At 49.3% G+C, this 18267-nt stretch overlaps 1 protein-coding gene across 4 annotated transcripts in view; it reads left to right on the forward strand.

The window, feature by feature from the left end:
• LOC143776671 (uncharacterized) overlaps positions 1 to 18267 on the forward strand; it is a 61915-nt gene that overhangs the window by 27150 nt on the left and 16498 nt on the right. For all 4 annotated transcript variants that reach the window (XM_077266319.1, XM_077266321.1, XM_077266320.1 and 1 more), the window contains exons 16-21: positions 443 to 598; positions 820 to 957; positions 1236 to 1385; positions 1468 to 1731; positions 2157 to 2309; positions 7413 to 7607. In XM_077266319.1, coding sequence (XP_077122434.1) covers positions 443 to 598; positions 820 to 957; positions 1236 to 1385; positions 1468 to 1731; positions 2157 to 2309; positions 7413 to 7607 — 1056 coding nt within the window. The remainder of the gene's footprint in view (positions 1 to 442; positions 599 to 819; positions 958 to 1235; positions 1386 to 1467; positions 1732 to 2156; positions 2310 to 7412; positions 7608 to 18267) is intronic.

An 18267-nucleotide genomic window follows, 5' to 3' on the forward strand; every position in this document is an offset into this window, starting at 1 on the left:
GCTTTGCGTTTTCAGGCACTGGAAATCTGTAGATTGCGGAGGGCAAGATGGATTTAATCAAATATCAGGAAATTCGAGGAGGGAATGTCATGTCTTCTGTGAGGAGGCTGAAGCTTGGATGTAATTGGAGCTTCCAACAGGACGGTGATTCCAAGCATGCAACAGAGTCAAGCAAGGTTTGGCTTCAGAAGTCCTGGAAGACTCTTCAGTGGCTGTCACTGGAGCAGTTTGCCATAGAAAATTATTTTTTCCTATTCTGAGTAGAACAGTAAAATAGGCAGAAAAGGTATAAATAATGCTGCAGCTCATGATCCATTCTGCTAAACCTCCTTCACCAGCTCCTGAAGACGGGGAGTCCTTTATTCACTTATCCAGGATTGCATTGTTACACTTGTGACTTTTTTTTTTTCAATCTTAATCACTTTTTTTCTGTTTTTACCAGAAGGTACCAACTCCAGCAGTCACAGCCAGCAAGCTGAAGTCCACAATTGTACCTACAGCGGCGACTCCATTGTCCCAGGGCAGCTTTGCGGCTGTGAAAATTCCTGCCGAGATGGCGGCTGATGAGACAAGTGAAGAATCAGACAGTGACGATGAGGTACCTCTGCTTGTTAGGGATATGTTTTGTTTTTTTTTTCTAGCATGAATGACCTGCAAGAACGTACATATGTCGCTTATTACTTCCAATTTTTCTCTCGACCAGTAGAAGTTCCAGCGCTCGGGTCTTTACCATTGGGGAATGATGGCATTTTTTTATTGCATTTTAGTATGGGGAGACTACAGCTAAACCATTTTCATTTTTTTTTACGCTTTTCCCAGCCTTGTCCTGTTGTAAAAACCCCAGGTCTAACCAGAGGCACCCCATCACCTAAGACTTCTGCACCGATCCCGGCACGTGTTGCGGATTCAGATGCCGACTCTGAAAGCAGCGATTCCTCCGACTCGGGAGAAAATGTGGTAGGTTAAGTCACGACTTTATTCATTTTTTCTATCTAATGCATCACTTTGTGTCCACAGTTCCCATGTAGAGCTATGCGTTTACTTACTCCAAACAAGCAGGATCAGAATACTATAGTTGGGGAGGATTGTCCATTAATTTGGAAACGTCCTGGTCTGTATAGAAGCTGCAGACAGAATTGAAGATTATTAATTTTTTTTAAATTCTGGACTAACAGTCATAAGTTATTCAAGTGCCTCCACTTTTGCCGTTAAGATTTCACTTTTTATATATTTAGGGACTGAAACACCAGGCAAGCCAGACCAAAATCACTGTAAACCGTTCATCTTCAGTAGTGAAGACTGAAGTGGATGAGAAGACGGTCGCACAATCTAAGCCATCCCAAGACAGCTCCGAGACCAGCGAGTCAGAGGAGGAGAAGCCTCAGGTATGTTGTATTTGCTGTAGTTCTCCTTATGTAACAGAGTCCATAACTTAATAGCTTTGATTCGCCTTCCCCCTCTTTACAGCTTTCTGTAGCTACGCCGCAACAAAGAAAGACAGCACTTGCATCTACGCCGCAACAAAGAAAGACAGCACTTGCATCTACGCCGCAACAAAGAAAGACCGCACTTGCAGCTACGCCGCAACAAATAAAGCCAACACTTGCAGCTACGCCACAACAAATAAAGCCAGCACTTGCAGCCAAGGGGATGCAAGGAATTCCTGCAGTTGCCAGATCTGATGAAAGCAGCTCAGAAGAAACTGAAGATAGCGATGAGCCTGGAAAATCCGTAAGTCCTAAGGATGGCTTAACGCTCGCCATAACCTGTCATCCAGTTTGCTCACCTTCCTTGGGCAGAGGTTAATCTATTCCACTCTCGGGCGTCCTCCTTGTAGGCATCTGGTTACCCTGTGCCAAATGCTGATTTAAGAGCAGATCTCGACACTTGACTGCTCGCAGCATTAGAAAGGCAGACAAGAAGCAAAATGAGCCAGACCTTTCCATAAAAATAAAACAAACCATTTGGGGAACAGTTTACATCAGAAGGTCTCAAAATTTGTTGTGCTTTGGTAGAACAGGAATAAAAGATATGCCGGCAAATGTTGCAGGTCAGGAAAGATCTATGATCAGTCCTAGTAAACCTACCTGAAAGATGATTGCAGTATTACACTTGTAAGTTTTGTTATTTATTTTTTTTGTTTCGTTTAATTGAAGGTACCCACTCCAGCATTATCAGCCAGAAATCTAAAGTCCATATCTAAATCTACAGCTTTGACCCCAGCATCTCAAAGCAGCGTTGCTGCAGTGAGAAGTCCTGCCAAGATGGCGGCTAATGAGAGCAGCGAGGACTCGGACAGTGACAATGAGGTAACTCTGCAGCTAGTTCATTTTCTCAAACAGTATGGCAGACATTGCAGTGAGTTGCTGGTTTTATTACAGCTAAGCAAAAAGCAACTGCATTTATATCTGTGAAAGAGCTGGAGAGTGATTTGTTTTTAAGCGTGATTTGTCTTAAAAAGGTTGTCCGGGACATTTAACCCCTTCCTGACGTCGGACGGGAAAGTACGTCCGACGTCAGGTCCCCTGCTTTGATGCAGGGCTCCGCGGTGAGCCCGCATCAAAGCCGGGACATGTCAGCTGTTATGACCAGCTGACATGTGCCCGCAATAGGCGCGGGCAGAATCGCGATCTGCCCGCACCTATTAACTAGTTAAATGCCGCTGTCAAACGCAGACATCGGCATTTAACTACCGCATCCGGCCGGGCGGCCGGATATGACGTCATCGCCGACCCCCGTCACTTGATCGGGGGTCGGCGATGTGTCAGGAAGGTAACCATAGAGGTCCTTGAGACCTCTATGGTTACTGATCCTCGGTAGCTGTGAGCGCCCCCCTGTGGTCGGTGCTCACAGCACACCTGTATTTCTGCTACATAACAGCGATCTGATGATCGCTGTTATGTAGCAGAGCCGATCAGGCTGTGCCTGCTTCTAGCCTCCCATGGAGGCTATTGAAGCATGGCAAAAGTGAAAAAAAAAAGTTTTTAAAAATGTGAAAAATAAAAAAATCATAAGTTTAAATCACCCCCCTTTCGCCCCAATCAAAATAAATCAATAAAAAAAAAAATCAAACCTACACATATTTGGTATCACCGCGTTCAGAATCGCCCGATCTATCAATAAAAAAAAAGCATTAACCTGATCGCTAAATGGCGTAATGAGAAAAAAAATCGAAACGCCAGAAATACGTTTTTTTGGTCGCCGCGACATTGCATTAAAATGCAATAACGGGCGATCAAAAGAACGTATCTGCACCAAAATGCTATAATTAAAAACGCCAGCTCGGCACGCAAAAAAATAAGCCCTCACCTGACCCCAGATCACGAAAAATGGAGACGCTACGAGTATCGGAAAATGGCGCAATTTTTTTTTTTTTTTTAAAGTTTGGAATTTTTTTTCACCACTTAGGTAAAACATAACCTAGACATGTGAGGTGTCTATGAACTCGTACTGACCTGGAGAATCATAATGGCAGGTCAGTTTTAGCATTTAGTGAACCTAGCAAAATAGGCAAGCAAAAAACAAGTGTGGGATTGCACTTTTTTTGCAATTTCACTGCACTTGGAATTTTTTTCCCATTTTCTAGTACACGACATGGTAAAACCAATGATGTCGTTCAAAAAGTACAACTCGTCCCGCAAAAAATAAGCCCTCACATGGCCAAATTGACGGAAAAATAAAAAAAGTTATGGCTCTGGGAAGGAGGGGAGCGAAAAACGAACACGGAAAAATGAAAAATCCCACGGTCATGAAGGGGTTAATATTGATGCCGTATCCTAAGGATAGGTCATCAATGTCTGATCATGGGGGTGCGACATCCGCGCCCTCCACTGCCAATTGGCTGTTTCCTTTGTTGGCCGGAATTCCTCAGTTTTGAAGCTGCACAGCACAACTTTGTGAACTGTGTAGTTCACGGCCGCAGGGCTATAACGTCAACTGAGTTGTACAGCTCCATAGCTGAGAAGTTCTGGTCGATACTGGCAACAACTGATCAGACGTTGATGACCTATTCTAATGATTGGCCATCGATGTTAATGTCCGGCAACACCTTTAAGTGTAACTTGCGATTCAGTGAAGAGGTATTTGGGAATCCTGCGTCATATACCTGTGTGCATTTCTACCTAACTCATTAATTTAATTGCATCTCTTATTTTACTTGTTTTTTTCCTACAATCTTACTTTAGCTATATTTGTGTTAAGGGTTAGCTACATTGTGTTTAAGGATACATTCTGAGGTATAGGTATACTCACAAAGGGTTACTAAAAGAAACAGTTGAATAGCTAATTACAGTTAGGAAGAGGCTTATAAGGAGGAGAGGTTTGAGGGGTACTACTCAAACCTATTTGTGGTCCCGAAGAAGAATGGAACAGGGAGGTCCATCCTGGACCTAACACTCCTAAACAAATTTGTCAAGGTCCAACACTTCAGGATACAGTCCCTTCGCTCTGTCATCTCCTTGATGGAGAAGGGGGAGTTCCTAGCATCCATCGACATCAGGGATGCATACCTTCACATCCCGATCTTTCCCCCTCACCAGAAGTTCATGCGCTTCACTGTCCGAGAGGAACATTTCCAGTTCACAGCCTTGCCCTTCGGCCTCGCGACCGCCCCCAGAGTGTTCACAAAGGTCATGGCGGCCATCTTGTCCATTTTGCGCACTCGGGGCATGGTCATGTAGCCTTACCTAGACGACCTCCTAATCAAGGGACCGTCCTTCCAGGGCTGCGCGGAGTTCATGCCCATCACTATGGGTACTCTTTCTCGCCTGGGCTAGGTGATAAACCTAAGCAAGTCTTCCCCCGTTCCATCTCAGCAGATGTCCTTTTTAGGTATGACCGTGGACACTTCTCGCGGGTTGGTGATTCTTCCTCAAGACAAGGTTTTAGCCCTTCAAACTTTGTCGTCCTTATCCTCACTCTATCCGCTTCTGCATGGGGCTCCTGGGTAAGATGATGGAGGCAATAGAAGCTCTTCACTTTGCCCAGCTACACCTCCGCCTTCTGCAGCATGAGTTTCTGGCAGCCTGGGATAGGAATCCGTTCTCCTTCGACAGACCGTGCCGTTTGTACCCCCCCCGCTGGTTAAGCAGGTGCTCGGGTAGTGGACTTTGTAGTCTTCCCTCATCCAGGGAAAATCCTTTCTCCCAGTTCATTAGCTGGTGGTCACTACCTATGCCAGCCTCCGTGGCTTCCGTCACTGCCCAGGAGAGTTGGTCACCTCGGGAATCGCGTCATCCGATCAACGTCCTGGAGATTCGGGTGATTGGGTTGTCCCTGCGGCGTTTCCATCTTCTGGCGGGTCACCCCATCCTAGTTCAATCGGACAATGGTGGCATATATCAATCAAGGGGGGCAACCGCAGCAAGGCGGCAATGCGCGAGGTGGAACACATACTCCGCTGGGCCGAGAGAAACCACTAAGTCATCTCGGCAGTTCACATCCTGGGTGTGGAAAACTGGGCGGCAGACTTCACTTCTTCTGGAGGTCTTCCAACAAACCAACAGATTTGTCTTCCCTGGGGGACTCCGGATGTGGATCTGATGGCATCAAGACTAAACGCGAAGGTGCCAGAGGTCATAGCTCGGTCCCGGGTTCCAGAAGCCATCGGGGCGGACACACTGGTTCTTCCGTGGCGTCAGTTTAGTCTTCCGTACATGTTTCCCCCACTTCCGTTACTCCCAAGGGTCATCAGGAAGATCAAGGCGGAGGGGGGGTACCAGTGATCCTGGTCGCTCCGGACTGGCCACGCTGGGCGTGGTACACAAAGTTGATGCAACTTGATGTCGGCGTCCCCTGTTGACTTTCTGATCGTCCAGACTTACTCTCCCAGGGCCCGATTTGCCACCAGAACTCAGGGGCCCTGTGTTAAACGGCATGGCCTTTGAAACCTGGGTTCTAGCCAAGCTGGGTTCTCCAAAGAAGTAGTTTCCACCATGATTAGCTTTCGGAAGCCTGTATCTGTGTGCATCTATCACCGCACCTGGAAAACTTTTTTCGCATAGTGTAGAGACGGCGGTCATCCTCTTGTCTTTTCCATCCCCACCATATTGGAGTTTCTTCTTCAGTCCAGTCTGGACTCAGGTCTAGAGCTTAGGTCTCTCAAAGGTCAGGTTTCCGCTTTATCGGTTTTGTTCCAGGGCAGGATCGCTTCCAAGCCGCAGGTGAGGATTTTCATTCAGGGGTTCTCCCACGTGGTGCCTCCCTATAGAATGCCTTTGGATGCCTGGGATCTTAACTTGGTCCTGGGTGTTCTACAGGAGTCTCCTTTTGAACTACTGCGGGACGTTTTGCTAACCCACCTTTCATGGAAGGTCGTGATGACGTCAATCGGGCGAGTTTCAGAGCTGGCCACTCTGTCCTTTCGAGCTCCTTTAATAATTTTCCACCAGAACAAGGTGGCTCTCAGGCCATCTCCGTCCTTCTTGCCCAAAGTGGTCTCCTCCTTTCACCTTAACGAGGACATTGTCCTGCCCTCATTTTGCACACCTCCTGTACACCAGGTTGAAAGGGCTCTTCACATTCTGGGTCTGCTGAGAGCTCTCAGAAGGCACGTCTCATGGATGGCGCTTTTCCGTCAGACGCGTCGTTCGTGTTTCCTGAAGGTCACAGGAAGGGACTAGCCGCTTTAAAGTCTACAACAGCCAGGTGGATACGCTCGGTTGTTCACCATGCTTACCGTGTCAGGGGCAAGCCTATCCCAGTAGGGGATTAAGGCACACTCCACTCGGTCGGTGGGTACTTCTTGGGCCATTCGGCACCAGGCGTCGGACAGGTTTGTAAAGCTGCGACTTGCTCCAGTCTGCACACATTTTCGAGGCATTACAATATTCACACTTAGACTTCAGCAGATGCGGGCCTGGGCAGATGGATCCTGCAAGCGGCGGTAGCGCATCTCTAGACAGTTGGTACTTATGTCTATACTTATGCCTACTGCGCCAACAGCATTTCAGAGTAAAACAGACCAGGCAGCGATAAAGCAGCAGGTCTCTGCTTCATGCCTCCAGTGTTTCTGGCAGCATGAGCCTCTTGATGGGTTCTCTTTAATGAGCCAAAGTCTTTATCATACATGTGATGGTGTTTTGGTTTCTTATTTCCTAAAGCCGTTTCCAAAGAAGTGATATTTATTATAAAATATATTGTATCCTTATTATGATATATTTCCTTTTATTTCTATATAGTCTTTCGTGCACTGTTTTTCTGATTCGCGGTCTCTTCAGTATCTCTGTAGAATCACTGTCAGCTCCTCAGGCTACCGTGCCTCAGTACGTGACATTTTAACCTGGATGCTATGTTTCTGAGCAATGAATCAGAGAGGGAAACTAAGCGGGTATTATCTGGGTATGAAGTAAAATTGAACCTGGGATTGCTAGTTTTGCAGTTGCCTATTTTAACCAATGCTGTTACTATCGTAGGTTGAAGTTTTGGCACAGATTCCTGTTAACCCAACGGTCAAAAAAGTCAAAACCGCTTTGGCCCAAACACCAACACCATCCAAATTGGGGATTTTGAAGTCTGCAGGTAAAACTCCTGTTGCAATGGCACAAGCGGCTGGAACGATGTCGAGCAAATCCCCTGAAATGGCCTCCTACAAAGAGGTAGCTGCTAAGGTACGTGCTTTTTGCTCTCATCAGGTTGATCGTGGTTTGTGGTCTTATAACTTTTTCTACCGTATTTGCCCTTATAGGCTTGTGTACAGCTTTGCATCATTTTTATTACTAATTTGCTTAATTAATGTAAAGTTGAGCAGCCTTCTAAATAGTCTTCCTTAAATCTACCATTTTGTTTCTGATGAATTTCTAGAAGTCCTTTTCTCTAGCTTGGTGATATGCAAAAAGTGTTAGACTGAAACTTCGTGGTTACTTTTAGTTTAACCCCTTCATGACCCAGCCTATTTTGGCCTTAATGACCTTGCCGTTTTTTGGAATTCTGACCAGTGTCCCTTTATGAGGTAATAACTCAGGAATAGTGTTGAGCGATACCGTCCGATACTTGAAAGTATCGGTATCGGAAAGTATCGGCCGATACCGGCAAAGTATCGGATCCAATCCGATACCGATACCCGATACCAATACAAGTCAATGGGACTCAAGTATCGGACGGTATTCCTGATGGTTCCCAGGGTCTGAAGGAGAGGAAACTCTCCTTCAGGCCCTGGGATCCATATAAATGTGTAAAAGAAAGAATTAAAATAAAAAATATCGCTATACTCACCTCTCCGACGCAGCCTGGACCTCAGCGAGGGAACCGGCAGCGTTGTTTGTTTAAAATTCGCGCTTTTACTTGGTTACGTGAAGTCCCGGCTTGTGATTGGTCAGGGCGGCCATGTTGCCGGGACGCGGACCAATCACAGCAAGCCGTGATGAAATTACGTCACGGCTTGCTGTGATTGGTCCGCGTCCCGGCAACATGGCCGCCATTAACCAATCACAAGCCGGGACGTCACGGGAGGCTGGACACGCGCCCATTTTAAAAAGCGCGCGTGTCCAGCCTCCAGTGACGTCACGGCTTATGATTGGTCACGGCGCCATGTTGCCGGGACGCGGACCAATCACAGCAAGCCGTGACGAAATTACGTCACGGCTTGCTGTGATTGGTCCGCGTCCCGGCAACATGGCCGCCATTAACCAATCACAAGCCGGGACGTCACGGGAGGCTGGACACGCGCCCATTTTAAAATGCACGCGTGTCCAGCCTCCCGTGACGTCACGGCTTGTGATTGGTTGCGTCTCCCATGTGACTGCGACGCAACCAATCACAAAGCCGGGACGTAATTTTAAAATCCTTAAGGACCTGAAATTACGTCACGGCTTGCTGTGATTGGTTGCGTCGCCCATGTGACTGCGACGCAACCAATCACAACGCCGGAACGTAATTTTAAAATCCTGAAGGACCTGAAATTACGTCACGGCTTGCTGTGATTGGTTGCGTCCCGGTCACATGGGCGGCACGCAACCAATCACAAGCCGGGACTCACGTAAAGGAAAGAAAAGCGCAAATTTTAAACAAAGAACGCTGCTGCTTCCCTCGGTAAGGTGCAGGCTGCGTCGGAGAGGTGAGTATAGCAATATTTTTTATTTTAATTCTCTCTTTTACACATTTTTACATTAATGTTGTTTCGATACCGATACCCGATATCACAAAAATATCGGATCTCGGTATCGGAATTCCGATACAGCAAGTATCGGCCGATACCCGATACTTGCAGTATCGGAATGCTCAACACTACTCAGGAACGCTTCAACGGATCCTAGCGATTCTGAGAATGTTTTTGCGTGACATATTGAGCTTCATGTTAGTGGTAAATTTAGGTCGATAATTTCTGAGTTTATTTGTGAAAAAAACGGAAATTTGGCAAAAATTTTGAAAATTTCGCAATTTTCACATTTTGATTTTTTATTCTGTTAAACCAGAGAGTTATGTGACACAAAATAGTTAATAAATAACATTTCCCACATGTCTACTTTACATCAGCACAATTTTGGAAACACATTTTTTTTTTTGCTAGGAAGTTATAAGGGTTAAAATTTGACCAGTGATTTCTCATTTTTACAACAAAATTTACAAAACCATTTTTTTTAGGGACCACCTCACATTTGAAGTCAGTTTAAGGGTTCTATATGGCTGAAAATACCCAAAAGTGACACCATTCTAAAAACTGCACCTCTCAAGGTGCTCAAAACCACATTCAAGAAGTTTATTAACCATTCAGGTGTTTCACAGCAGCAGAAGCAACATGGAAGGAAAAAATTAACATTTAACTTTTTAGTCACAAAAATTATTTTTAGCAACAATTTTTTTATTTTCCCAAGGGTAAAAGGAGAAACTGGACCCCGAACGTTGTTGTCCAATTTGTTCTGAGTACGCTGATACCTCATATGTGGGGGTAAACCACTATTTGGGCGCACGGCAGAACTCGGAAGGGAAGGGAGCGCCATTTGACTTTTTGAATGAAAAATTGGCTCCAATCTTTAGCGGACACCATGTCGCGTTTGGAGAGCCCCCGTGTGCCTAAACATTGGAGCTCCCCCAAAAGTGACCCCATTTTGGAAACTAGACGCCCCAAGGAACTTATCTAGATGCATAGTGAGCACTTTAAACCCCCAGGTGCTTCAGAAATTGATCCGTAAAAATGAAAAAGTACTTTTTTTTCACAAAAAAATTCTTTTAGCCTCAATTTTTTAATTTTCACATGGGCGACAGGATAAAATGGATCCTAAAATTTGTTGGGCAATTTCTCTTGAGTACATCGATACCTCATATGTGGGGGTAAACCACTGTTTGGGCGCATGGCAAGGCTCGGAAGGGAAGGCACGCCATTTGACTTTTCGAATGGAAAATTAGCTCCAATCGTTAGCGGACACCATGTCGCGTTTGGAGAGCCCCTGTGTGCCTAAACATTGGAGCTCCCCCACAAGTGACCCCATTTTGGAAACTAGACCCCCCAAGGAACTTATCTAGATGCATAGTGAGCACTTTAAACCAACAAGTGCTTCACAGAAGTTTATAACGCAGAGCCATGAAAATAAAAAATAATTTTTCTTTTCTCAAAAATGATTTTTTAGCCCGCAATTTTTTATTTCTCCTTCGCCTCATTGGGGGACACAGGACCATGGGTTATGCTGCTGTCACTAGGAGGCTGACACTAAGCTGAGACAAAAAAAGGTTAGCTCCTCCCCTGCAGTATACACCCTCGTACTGGCTTCCAGACACCCAGTTCAAGCTTAGTGTCCGTAGGAGGCACACTGATTTTTATTCTCACGGATTTTTTTTCTTTTTAATCCATTCCGGACGAAGGGGGCGACGGATTCTTTCGAGGTCCGATCTCCCCCGAACCAACAACAGGCGAGCACGGGAGTTTCACCTCTCCGTATCCTCTCCTGCGACGTGGGAGCCACTGCCTGAGCTGACCATTTTTGGGCGACGGTTTTTTCCCTAAAAGGGGCGCCGATCTCCCCATGTTGTACAGAGGAGCACTGGTGTTTTACCTCCAGTATCCTCCTCTGCAGCCAGGCCTTTTTACTGCCGGACATCTGCCCTGTCCACCAGGTTCTACCCTCGGCTGTACAGTGGCCCTATCCCCGTGGCGTCCGCGCAGACCACACTGCATCACCAATGTTCCGTGTGACTCAGGTGGTGGACGGTTCCTCTCCACTCCCCTATCTGGGGCTGGTGGATGGAGGCTTCCCATCCCCTGCACCGTCCCAGCCATCCTAAGGCTCCTCTCACCTCCTCGGGTAAGTGTCTCGTGGGGGATGGGGGGGGTCGCCGGCGGTCCGGAGGGCTCCTCCTAAGCAGGGCACATTAGGGGCTGTAGCGCACTATCGGTGGCCTGTAACGTCGGCACTTTGCGGCCGCGCGCCGGGCCGAGGCCGCAAATTTAGCTCCCGGCTTCGGCCTAGCCGCTGGTCGCTGCCGATAGGCTCCGCCCACTCCTGCGCGTCATCGGCGGCGCCGCCCCTGGTCCCTGGCGCTTCTCGCAGCCGACGAGATCTCCTTCCTGATCTCGGCGGCCATCTTCACACTACATGCTGCAGCTCCTGCTCGGACGCACCTCGGTGTCACAGCGCCCACGTGCAGCCAGTTTCCTATCTCAGGCTTCTCAGTTCGGCTTCCCAGGACAGCGGGACACAGGACCGGGGTAAGGAGACATCGTCAGCTTCTTCCCTGCAGCGTCTCCCTCTGCTTCCCAGGCCAGTTTATAGTCCCTGTGGCCTCTTTCTGCATTAGAATCATGTCGCAGTCAAGGTCTAAAAAACTATCTAAAGTACATACGACCTTTTTTTCTGCGTGTACCTCCTGCCAGGCCCCACTTCCTAAGCCTCAAAGTTCTCCCCTCTGCTCTGCCTGCGATGCCCCATGTGCCCAGGAGCCCTCCACCGCCACCGACTCTGGCGTACCTAGCCCCCCCCCGTGGGTCGCTTCACTCTCGCAGTCCGTGGATTTTTTAGCCAACGCCATCAAATCCATTCAAAATCCTCCCGGGGTTCGGGGTAATCCGCTACAGGCGTTAGGAGATCCCTTCATAGCAGGGGAATCGTCGGCCAGCAGGGGCCGCTCTCCACTTAAAGAGGCTCGGTCATCCAGAAAACGGATTCGCACTACCTCTCCTGGGCGCTCTCCTCGCCGCTCAGACTCTGCCAGCTCCACCTCTCGCTCACCCTCTTTGGGGGCTCACAGCGTTCACGACTCTGAACATGAGTCCGAGGTATCATTGGACCCGGAGGCTCCGGAGTTCAGAGCTACGGTTGACTCCCTCATTGTAGCTGTCAATCACACACTTAAGGTGGATGATGACGCTAATTCCGCTCCGGAACACGCGGTCTCTTTTACCAGATCCAAACGTTCCCACAAATCTTTTGCCTCTCATCCAGCTTTTCTGGGTATAGTCAGGCGTCACAGGGAGCATCCAGATAAGCGTTTCACGGGTAAGAAGGACCTGGTATCAAAGTATCCCTTTTCAGCGGATCTCGTGAAAGACTGGACGGATCCCCCTTTAGTAGATCCGCCGGTCTCTCGCCTAGCTTCTTCATTGCTATCAGAAGGGCTCTTTGGCTCAGGGAGTGGCGCGCAGACTCCTCCTCTAAGAAATCTCTGATCTCCCTCCCTTTTCAAAGCGGGCGTCTTTTCGGCGAAAAGCTTGACCAGCTTATTTCCGACGCCACAGGGGGAAAGAGCAAGTTCCTTCCCCAACAGAGGCCCAAGGCGGCTTTCTTACTTTCGTTTTCGGCCTTTTCGTACCAGCCCAGCCTGGTCCAATCCCTCCGGGCTTTCCAGATCAGACCGTTCCTCTCGCACTGACAGAGACACTCGTCCCTCCTTCAGGCCGAATCCTTCCTGGCGCGGGAAACCGAGGCAGCCCAGAACCCGAGGTTCCAGACCTCCCAGATTCCCGTCTCAATGACTCGGGAACGGTGCCAGTCGATACCATCAGAATAGGAGGACGCCTACTCTTTTTTCAGCAAGCCTGGCTCTCCGTCGTGCACGACGAATGGGTCAGGGATCTGGTATCGTCTGGCTACAAGATAGAGTTCTCCTCTCCTCCTCCAACTCGGTTTTTCCCCTCTCGTCTTCCCAGTTCGGCAACTCAGACTCGCGCCCTTCTTTGCGCCATTCACATCCTCCGCCAGAGCGGGGTCATTGTCCCGGTCCCGGAACACGAGAGGTTCAAAGGTTTCTACTCAAACCTCTTCGTCGTGCCAAAGAAGGACGGAAAAGTGCGGCCCATTCTGGATCTGAAGCTCCTGAACAAGTGCGTAAGAGTCCGGCACTTCAGGATGGAATCGCTCAGATCGGTCATCTCTTCGATGGAAAGAGGGGAATTTCTGGCCTCGATAGACATCAAAGATGCCTATCTTCACATCCCGATTTTCCCGTCTCATCAGAGGTTCCTCCGCTTTGCCATTCTGGAGGATCACTTCCAGTTCACGGCCTTACCCTTCGGTCTCGCCACGGCGCCCAGGGTATTTACCAAGGTCATGGCGGCTGTCATGGCCATCCTTCATTCTCGAGGAGTCGTCGTGTTACCTTACTTAGACGATCTCCTCATAAAGGGCCCGTCTTTTCAAGCCTGCGAGTCCAGCGTCCACATTACCCTGGATTCTCTTTCGCGCCTAGGTTGGTTGATCAACTGGGACAAGTCCTCTCCCGTTCCTGCCCGTCGGATCTCCTTTCTGGGAATGATCCTGGACACTTCGAGGGGGCTGGTCTTGCTTCCTCGGTCCAAGGCCCAAGCACTTCAGCAAGGAACCCAAACGCTCTGTCATCCTCGCCCGCGAACCATTCGGTTCGCCATGAAGATCCTGGGAAAGATGGTTGCAGCAATCGAAGCAGTTCCTTTTGCTCAACTCCATCTCCGTCCCTTGCAACAGGCTTTGCTGGACAACTGGGACAGGAGTATCTCTTCTCTCGACCGCCCTTGTCCCCTGTCCCCGCGGGTCAGACAATCTCTCGTATGGTGGACCCTGGGCCCATCTCTTCTCCGGGGGAAGTCCTTCCTCCCGATCCGCTGGTTAGTGGTAACTACCGACGCCAGTCTTCTTGGCTGGGGGGCGGTGTTCCTCCACCACTCTGCCCAGGGCCTCTGGACAGTTCGGGAATCCAAACTCCCCATCAACATCCTGGAGATTCGTGCTATCAGACTTGCTCTGAGTCGCTTTCACCCCCTGCTCGCGGGTCACCCAGTACGAGTCCAATCCGACAACGTCACGGCGGTGGCTTACATCAACCACCAGGGGGGTACCCGCAGCAGGGCGGCGATGCAGGAAGTCTCCCTCATCCTTCGTTGGGCCGAAACCAACCATTCCATCATCTCTGCGGTGTACATTCCGGGAGTCGAGAATTGGGCGGCGGACTTCCTGAGCCGCCAGGGCCTTGCCTCGGGGGAGTGGGAACTCCACCCAGAGGTTTTTCACCAGATCTGTCTTCGCTGGGGGACCCCGGACGTGGATCTGATGGCGTCCAGATTGAACGCCAAAGTCCACAACTTCATTGCTCGATCTCGGGATCCCCAGGCCATAGGAGTGGACGCGCTGATTTCTCCGTGGCATCATTTTCAGCTCCCATACGTGTTCCCTCCCCTTCCCTTACTGCCGAAGGTGATCCGAAAGATCAAGACGGAGGGAGTTCCAGTCATTCTGGTCGCCCCAGACTGGCCTCGTCGCGCTTGGTACGCGGAGCTCGTTCAGCTCGTAGCCGACGTTCCCTTGCGGTTGCCAGACCGCCCAGACCTGCTTCGCCAAGGACCGATTTACCATCAGAGCTCAGGGGCCCTACGTTTAACGGCGTGGCTGTTGAAACCTGGGTTCTAACTCGTGCCGGTTTCTCTCAGCAGGTCATCCCCACCATGTTAAGTGCTCGCAAGGCGTCTTCCGCCTCCATCTACCACCGCGTCTGGAAATCCTTCTTCTCATGGTGTAGGCTCCGGGGTCTCCCTCCTCTTGTTTTCTCTATCCCTTGCATCTTGAATTTCCTTCAGGCTGGTCTGGACTCCGGTTTGGCCCTGAGTTCCCTCAAAGGTCAGATCTCAGCGTTATCCGTACTTTTCCAGCGTAGGATCGCCACCAACCTTCAGGTCAAGACTTTCATCCAGGGAGTCTCCCATGTGGTTCCTCCCTACAGGATGCCGCTGGAGACCTGGGATCTCAACTTGGTCCTAGGGGTCCTTCAGGAACCTCCGTTCGAACCCCTTTAAGACGTTCCGCTCTCGGTCCTCTCTTGGAAGGTTGCCTTCCTGGTAGCGGTGACGTCCATCAGAAGGGTTTCAGAGCTCGCCGCTTTATCCTGCCGGGCTCCTTTCCTTGCCTTTCATCAGGACAAGGTAGTCCTACGTCCTTCTCCGGCTTTTCTTCCAAAGGTGGTCTCTTTCCACCTCAATGAGGACATCATTCTTCCCTCCTTTTGCCCACAGCCCAAACATAGAGTCGAGAAGGCTCTCCATACTCTGGACGTGGTTAGGGCCCTCAGGAGGTACATCTCCAGAACGGCTCACTTCAGAAAATCGGACGCCCTTTTCGTGCTCCCGGAGGGTCACAGAAAGGGTTTGGCTGCGTCTAAATCCACGATAGCCAGATGGATTCGATCTGCTATCCAGGAATCCTATCGGGTCAGAGGCAGTCCTATCCCGGCGGGGATTAGAGCTCATTCCACTCGGTCGATGGGTGCTTCCTGGGCCATCCGGCACCAGGCAACAGCGGAGCAGGTTTGCAAGGCCGCAACGTGGTCTAGCCTGCATACCTTCACAAAGCATTACAATGTCCACATTCACTCCTCTGCGGACGCGGCCCTTGGCAGGTGTATCCTGCAAGCGGCCGTTGCGCACCTGTAGTCAGATGGTACACGGAGGTATTTGGTTGTATTGTTTCCCTCCCAGGGACTGCTTTGGGACGTCCCATGGTCCTGTGTCCCCCAATGAGGCGAAGGAGAAATAGGGATTTTTGTGTGTACTCACCGTAAAATCCTTTTCTCCGAGCCACTCATTGGGGGACACAGCACCCACCCTGGTAGCCTTTTCGGCTCGTGATCTTGTTTTTGATCTTGACTGTTTGTTTGACATGTTATATTCTAATGTTACTTGTTATATTGTTTCTATCCTACTGCTTTTGCACTGAACTGGGTGTCTGGAAGCCAGTACGAGGGTGTATACTGCAGGGGAGGAGCTAACCTTTTTTTGTCTCAGCTTAGTGTCAGCCTCCTAGTGACAGCAGCATAACCCATGGTCCTGTGTCCCCCAATGAGTGGCTCGGAGAAAAGGATTTTACGGTGAGTACACACAAAAATCCCTATTTTCCCAAGGGTAACAGGAGAAATTTGACCCCAAAAGTTGTTGTCCAGTTTCTCCTGAGTACGCTGATACCCCATATGTGGGGGTAAACCACTGTTTGGGTGCACGGCAGGGCTTGGAAGGGAAGGCACGCCATTTGGCTTTTTGAATGGAAAATTAGCTCCAATCATTAGCGGACACCATGTCGCGTTTGGAGAGACCCTGTGTGCCTAAACATTGGAGCTTCCCCACAAGTGACCCCATTTTGGAAACTAGACCCCCAAAGGAACTTACCTAGATGTGTGGTGAGCACTTTGAACTCCCAAGTGCTTCACAGAAGTTTATAACGCAGAGCCGTGAAAATAAAAAATCATTTTTCTTTCCTCAAAAATAATTTTTTAGCCCACAATTTTTTATTTTCCCAAAGGTTACAGGAGAAATTGGACCCCAAAAGTTGTTGATCAGTTTCTCCTGAGTACGCTGGTACCCCATATGTGGGGGTAAACCACTGTTTGGGCACACGTCGGGGCTCGGAAGGGAGAGAGCACCATTTGACTTTTTCAACGCAAGATTGGCTGGAATCAATGGTGGCGCCGTGTCGCGTTTGGAGACCCCTTGATGTGCCTAAAAAGTGGAAACCCCTCAATTCTAACTCCAACACTAACCCCAACACACCCCTAACCCCAACACACCCCTAACCCTAGTCTTAACCCTAATTCCAACCCTAACCTTAAGGCTATGTGCTCACGTTGCGGATTTGTGTGTGGATTTTTCCGCACAGCTTTTGAAAAATCTGCAGGTAAATCGCACTGCGGACCGCGGATTTCCAGTGTTTTTTGTGTGGATTTCACTTGCGGATTCCTATTATGGAGCAGGTGTAAAACGCTGCGGAATCCGCACAAAGAATTGACATGCTGCGGAAAATACAACGCAGCGTTTCCGCGCTGTATTTTCCGCACCATGGGCACAGCGGATTTGGTTTTCCATAGGTTTACGTGGTACTGTAAACGTGATGGAAAACTGCTACGAATCCGCAGCGACCAATCCGCTGCGGATCCGCAGCCAAATTCGCACCATGTGCACATAGCCTAATTCTAACCCTAATTCCAACCCTAGCCCTAATTCTAACCCTAATTCTAACCCTATCCCAAAGTGCAACCCTATCCCAAAGTGCAACCCTATCCCAAAGTGCAACCCTATCCCAAAGTGCAACCCTATCCCAAAGTGCAACCCTATCCCAAAGTGCAACCCTATCCCAAAGTGCAACCCTATCCCAAAGTGCAACCCTATCCCAAAGTGCAACCCTATCCCAAAGTGCAACCCTATCCCAAAGTGCAACCCTATCCCAAAGTGCAACCCTATCCCAAAGTGCAACCCTATCCCAAAGTGCAACCCTATCCCAAAGTGCAACCCTATCCCAAAGTGCAACCCTATCCCAAAGTGCAACCCTATCCCAAAGTGCAACCCTATCCCAAAGTGCAACCCTATCCCAAAGTGCAACCCTATCCCAAAGTGCAACCCTATCCCAAAGTGCAACCCTATCCCAAAGTGCAACCCTATCCCAAAGTGCAACCCTATCCCAAAGTGCAACCCTATCCCAAAGTGCAACCCTATCCCAAAGTGCAACCCTATCCCAAAGTGCAACCCTATCCCAAAGTGCAACCCTATCCCAAAGTGCAACCCTATCCCAAAGTGCAACCCTATCCCAAAGTGCAACCCTATCCCAAAGTGCAACCCTATCCCAAAGTGCAACCCTATCCCAAAGTGCAACCCTATCCCAAAGTGCAACCCTATCCCAAAGTGCAACCCTATCCCAAAGTGCAACCCTATCCCAAAGTGCAACCCTATCCCAAAGTGCAACCCTATCCCAAAGTGCAACCCTATCCCAAAGTGCAACCCTATCCCAAAGTGCAACCCTATCCCAAAGTGCAACCCTATCCCAAAGTGCAACCCTATCCCAAAGTGCAACCCTATCCCAAAGTGCAACCCTATCCCAAAGTGCAACCCTA

This window comes from Ranitomeya variabilis, chromosome 5 (assembly GCF_051348905.1).
Source record: "Ranitomeya variabilis isolate aRanVar5 chromosome 5, aRanVar5.hap1, whole genome shotgun sequence".
In the NCBI taxonomy this organism is placed as follows: domain Eukaryota; kingdom Metazoa; phylum Chordata; class Amphibia; order Anura; family Dendrobatidae; genus Ranitomeya; species Ranitomeya variabilis.